General features: G+C 38.9%; 1 protein-coding gene across 1 annotated transcript; it reads left to right on the top strand.

Annotated features, from left to right (window-relative positions):
• Positions 1-1,497: 1,497 nt before the first annotated feature.
• On the top strand, positions 1,498-4,432 carry LOC107802287 (uncharacterized). The gene is made up of 2 exons (XM_016625754.2): positions 1,498-2,454; positions 2,762-4,432. The coding sequence occupies exon 2, from the start codon at positions 3,334-3,336 to the stop codon at positions 4,366-4,368; it is 1,035 nt and encodes a 344-aa protein (XP_016481240.2). The 5' UTR covers positions 1,498-2,454; positions 2,762-3,333; the 3' UTR covers positions 4,369-4,432.
• Positions 4,433-4,638: the final 206 nt, after the last annotated feature.

Raw genomic sequence — 4,638 nt, forward strand, 5'->3', positions numbered from 1 at the left:
TTTTTCATTTAGACAGCGATGCAGTAGACATTTTAGCTTACTATGTAGAGCTTATGACTCAGTTCCACCGGTCTTGGGGAGTGTATTGTTGAGATTCTGTTTTTGAAAGATTTTATGAGTTTATCAGACTTGTTTTAGTATTTTGTTAATTATATATGTCAAGTTGTTACCAAATGTTATGCTTACCTAGTCGTAGAGACTAGATGCCATCACGATATCCTAAGGAGGAAAATTGGGGTCGTGACTGTAACAACTAAGATTTTGTTGTTGAAAATAATAATCATGACAAGAAATATAGTGACAAATAAAAGTATTTGTATTTTAATAATTTACGCGGTTTACAATCTTTGAACAATCTTAAGTTTAAAAGATATAATCCTCTGATTTTTCTCCTCACGACCGTCAATTCGAGAGTTTCGCTTGTTCTTGAATTGATGGACCACTTTTTGTTGTGATTTGACCACTAAAGCGGAGCTAGGCTTTGATCACAAAAGTGGAGGATGTAAACTTGCGGCTCATCCCTTGGAGACGACGACTTCTTGCTATGCGGAAGACCTGTGAATCACCATTGTAGAGAAGAGCTTCAATATGTATCTTTTCTTTTTCTTGTCCTTTTTGGCCTTCTAGAGACCCCTATTTATAGTTGTACGGGAGGGAACTTATGATAAATACATATCGTTTTCCTCCAATTTGATTGGCCAACTTGAGTCATCAAACCTATCACTAAAGCTATGTGATAAGCTTGCACATAATTGGTTGAACCATGTCATTTGAATATTTGGCGACATTTGATTGGTCCTTACATTTGACTTGGCATGCTACATCACTTATGCGCGTGGTATGATTTTAGTGGTCCTTGATTTGACTTGGCGCGCCATGTCATTTGACACGTGGAATGGACTTTGGGCTTATCATTTGAAGTCCGACAAGATGAACTAGCCCAATTAACTCGGGCTCTTATTGTGAACAAGCAGAGGCTTTCAAACTGAATCCATTCAAAGATTTTAAAGGCCATTTAATACTTTGGCCAATACATACTCTTGAAATCTTCACAGAAGAGGATATCTTTGAATTTAAATTAAAACTAGCAATTTCTCTACATCCCAAATCACTCCTACCCAAATTTACCTGAGAACTTCCCATAACTGAAACCTCCATAATTTCCAAAGAAAAATCCGGAAAAAGTTTGAATCTTTATAAAATTACAACCAGAAATTTATGATATGACAAGTAAAAGGGGCTTGATTTGAAAGCTCCTGGACCAACAGAAGATTACAGCGATGTAACAACTGTAGCACATGACATTTATGTCTAGTTGGCTTGGACAAGTTGGAGTCATTCATTTGGAACACACCAGCACAACAACTTCAGACTTGAGCCCATCAATTGTGCAATACTATAGGAAGTCGTTCTCCACTTGAAATTGGAAATGTAAAGCCGCGCCCTTTTGTAAAAAAAAACTTTCAATTGGTATTCTTCTTGCTCGGTTTTCCTGTCCAGAAATTTTAGGACTCATACCCAAGAAAACACCTTTTTCTTTTAGGAACAAAAGAGAGCCGTATTTTTCCTTTTCAATTAGTCTTCTTTTAGGACCCAAATTTTCTTGTCCAGAAATTTTAGGATATAAACTTCTCAATCCTGAAATTTGAGTTCTTCTCAAAGAGTGACAGCTCAATGAAACCATGTTGGGAACGAATCAAACACTACCTTCGGTAGTCTATATAAGGACCCATTCCGATGCATTATATGCACACCAACTCTTTGAGCCTTTCCTTCCTTCATGTAAATCCTTATGCATTTTTTTTAATTTGGTTACAGTCGTTAAATAACGCACTGATCCCATACATTGAGATATGATACATCCTAGAGACCCCTAACTCATGTATTTACTTGCCATCTAGATTACCAAGTTTTGAGAAATATTAATAATACTTCATGGAACTTGATTGCAATCTTGTTATGGTCTGGTTTGCTTCCTATCATGATGCTCAAGAGAATAGACGACTTCTGTCGTTCCAACTTCTATTGTAGCGCTATAGACAGCCTTGCTTTCTTTGCATTTTCCAGTGGATCGTATAATTTATTATGCTCCAGATTAAGCAAAGCTTGCAGCTAACGTTGTTCTTCCCTTATTGTCTTTGCGACAGAACTTTCCTGGCAGCTTGGAGCACTTGAGAAAATTCATAACTTGTTGTAGGAGCATCTGAATCTTAAACGGTTAGACTCGCGGATTCTCGACATATCCAAAATTCACGATCAGATAGCTCATAGATTTGTTCAGGCAATTTTTTCTAAATCAGATTCTGAATTCGAATGCGCTGATGGTTTCAGATTCACGCGTCGTCACGAGAAACTATATAACTTTTTGTAGGAATACCAAAATCACGAACAGTTTGCGGCGCTAAAAAGTAGACTCACAGAGCTTCGACATATCTGAAAATCACGATTATACAGGTAATAGATTTATCCAGGTATTGTTCTGAAATTCAGAGTTGAGATCCTGATATATTGCATCTCCACATTTGCGCGCACTCACCAAATAGCTTGTACCTTGACGTAGGAAGCACGAAATCAAGAACTTCTTGATCCTTTGCAGACTAAACATCAGAGGCTACTTTTACGCCAAATATTAGCACTTCAATTCATTATGTGCTGGTTTTTATGATTTTTTTAAAAGTTAGCTGCAGGATCTGATTTTTCTGTTTCAGTTTTGTACATGCTTCACGAATTTTAATCTTCTTCCTCGATTCCTTTCGTGCAGCGTATACAACCTTGACTTTCGGCAATCAAGATGCAATTTCGTGACCATAATAATCCGCACCCTCATCTTGAAATCACGAGCGACGAGCAAAATTTGTCCGATAAAGTTCTCACCTTGGAAGTTCATCCTCCAGTGATCGGTTCCTTCCCTCTTGTTAGAAAGCTGCCTGCCGCATCTCTTCATCTTACAGAATGGTGGACAAGGGAGGCCAAAGATGTTATGGGCGACATTTCGGGCAAGGTCACTAACATGAAGGTCCCTATTTTGAAGTCCGCAACTCATCGGGAAGTCACGCCGTCCGAATTTTCTCATCGTGATATATGCTTCCATACTTGGAATGTTCCCCCTTCTGGATTTGGCAAGGTTCGCTACACACCCGGCTACTAGGAGTGGGTAGAAGATGTGCTCTCGCGCCACAAAGATTTTCTAGAATATACAAAGGTCTACGATGCCATATACGCTTCATTGTTTATGTACGACTATAACGACAACGTGCTTCAGGCCTTTTGTGAGCTTTGGCGTCCTTCCACCAACACACTTGCTACCTTCATTGGAGAATTATCTATATCTTTATGGGACCTGCGAACCATTGGAGGCCTTCCCATTGCTATCTTCAGGAATTATATGGTAATGAACATGGAGATGACATTATTAAGGGTTTCTTTACAAATATTGATGATCTTGGTATGACCGCAAAGAGCTCCCACAACTCGCCTAATGGTTCTAAGGATCATGTTATGGGTGGAGCCTCTTCGATGGAGCTAATTCCACGTAGAAAGCCATATTCTTCTTCTTCAAGTCATAGAAAACTTATCCAACTAGCTGTAACGAGTAAAGTTATGGCTGCTACAACTGAAGTCATGCACCCAAAATCGTTCAGGCCTTCCTCATGGCCGTTGCAGCCTGGTGCTTCAAGGAATGAGCCGCATGGGACTATTTGTTGTGCCAAACCAACTTTTGTTTTTGTGATGTGGCATGGATTGTGCGAGTGGATCAAAGAATTCTCTGTAGATTCCACGGACAGCTTTATAAAGTTGGAAAAAAGTATCAGTTTGACTCTTACGGAAATACGAAGAGGGAATATCATTGATATTTCTACTTTGGAGGTTCTTGTTGAAGCTTTATTTAGGACTTATGTAGAGTATGGTGCTTTAAGATCGTCCAAGATGAGTAAAGAATTACACCAAGAGTCACTTTCTAATGCACAACAATGCCTCGATGATACGAAGCTGGAATATGGGAAGGCAAATGAGTCCGCTAAAAAACTTCAAGTGGCTCTTGCGAATGTCGAGACACAATTAGCATCCCTGACCTCTAAAAAGAAGAAGATCATCATGTTCCCGGATAAACATCAAGAGAAGCTGTCCAAAAGTCAAAAGGAAATCACCGTTACCGAGGGCGAGATTTATACCATTGAGGTGAATATCCCGTTATCGGATGATGAAGCAGAGAAATTGTCCCTCCTGAAAGTTGCAGTTAAAATGAGTCTCCAGCAATTCCTTAGCTTCAAACCTTTTCCATTAGCTTTAGATTTTTCATTTTTTTCACTTAGGATATTGGCGTTACATAGACTATGCAGAAGTCTGAAGTGTATTTACTTGTATTAGGCTTAGCAGCCCACACTCCGCTGGGTCGGCCCACATATTAGCATTAGTTCTTTACACTTTTACCCTTGTATATAAAATATATACTCTAGAACCTTCAGAGGTCAAGCATTTCATTTTTACATAAGATGAATAAAATTTCAGCAATTCGTTCCTCTTTGTGCTCTCTTCTCTCAAGCCCTAATGTACAATTTCTTCTTTAATTTCTGCTACAAATCGAAACTTTACATGGTATCAGAGCCCGAAATACTATAGATCTTCATCTCTCGAGTC

Source organism: Nicotiana tabacum, chromosome 13 (assembly GCF_000715075.1).
Source record: "Nicotiana tabacum cultivar K326 chromosome 13, ASM71507v2, whole genome shotgun sequence".
Taxonomy (NCBI): Eukaryota; Viridiplantae; Streptophyta; class Magnoliopsida; order Solanales; family Solanaceae; genus Nicotiana; species Nicotiana tabacum.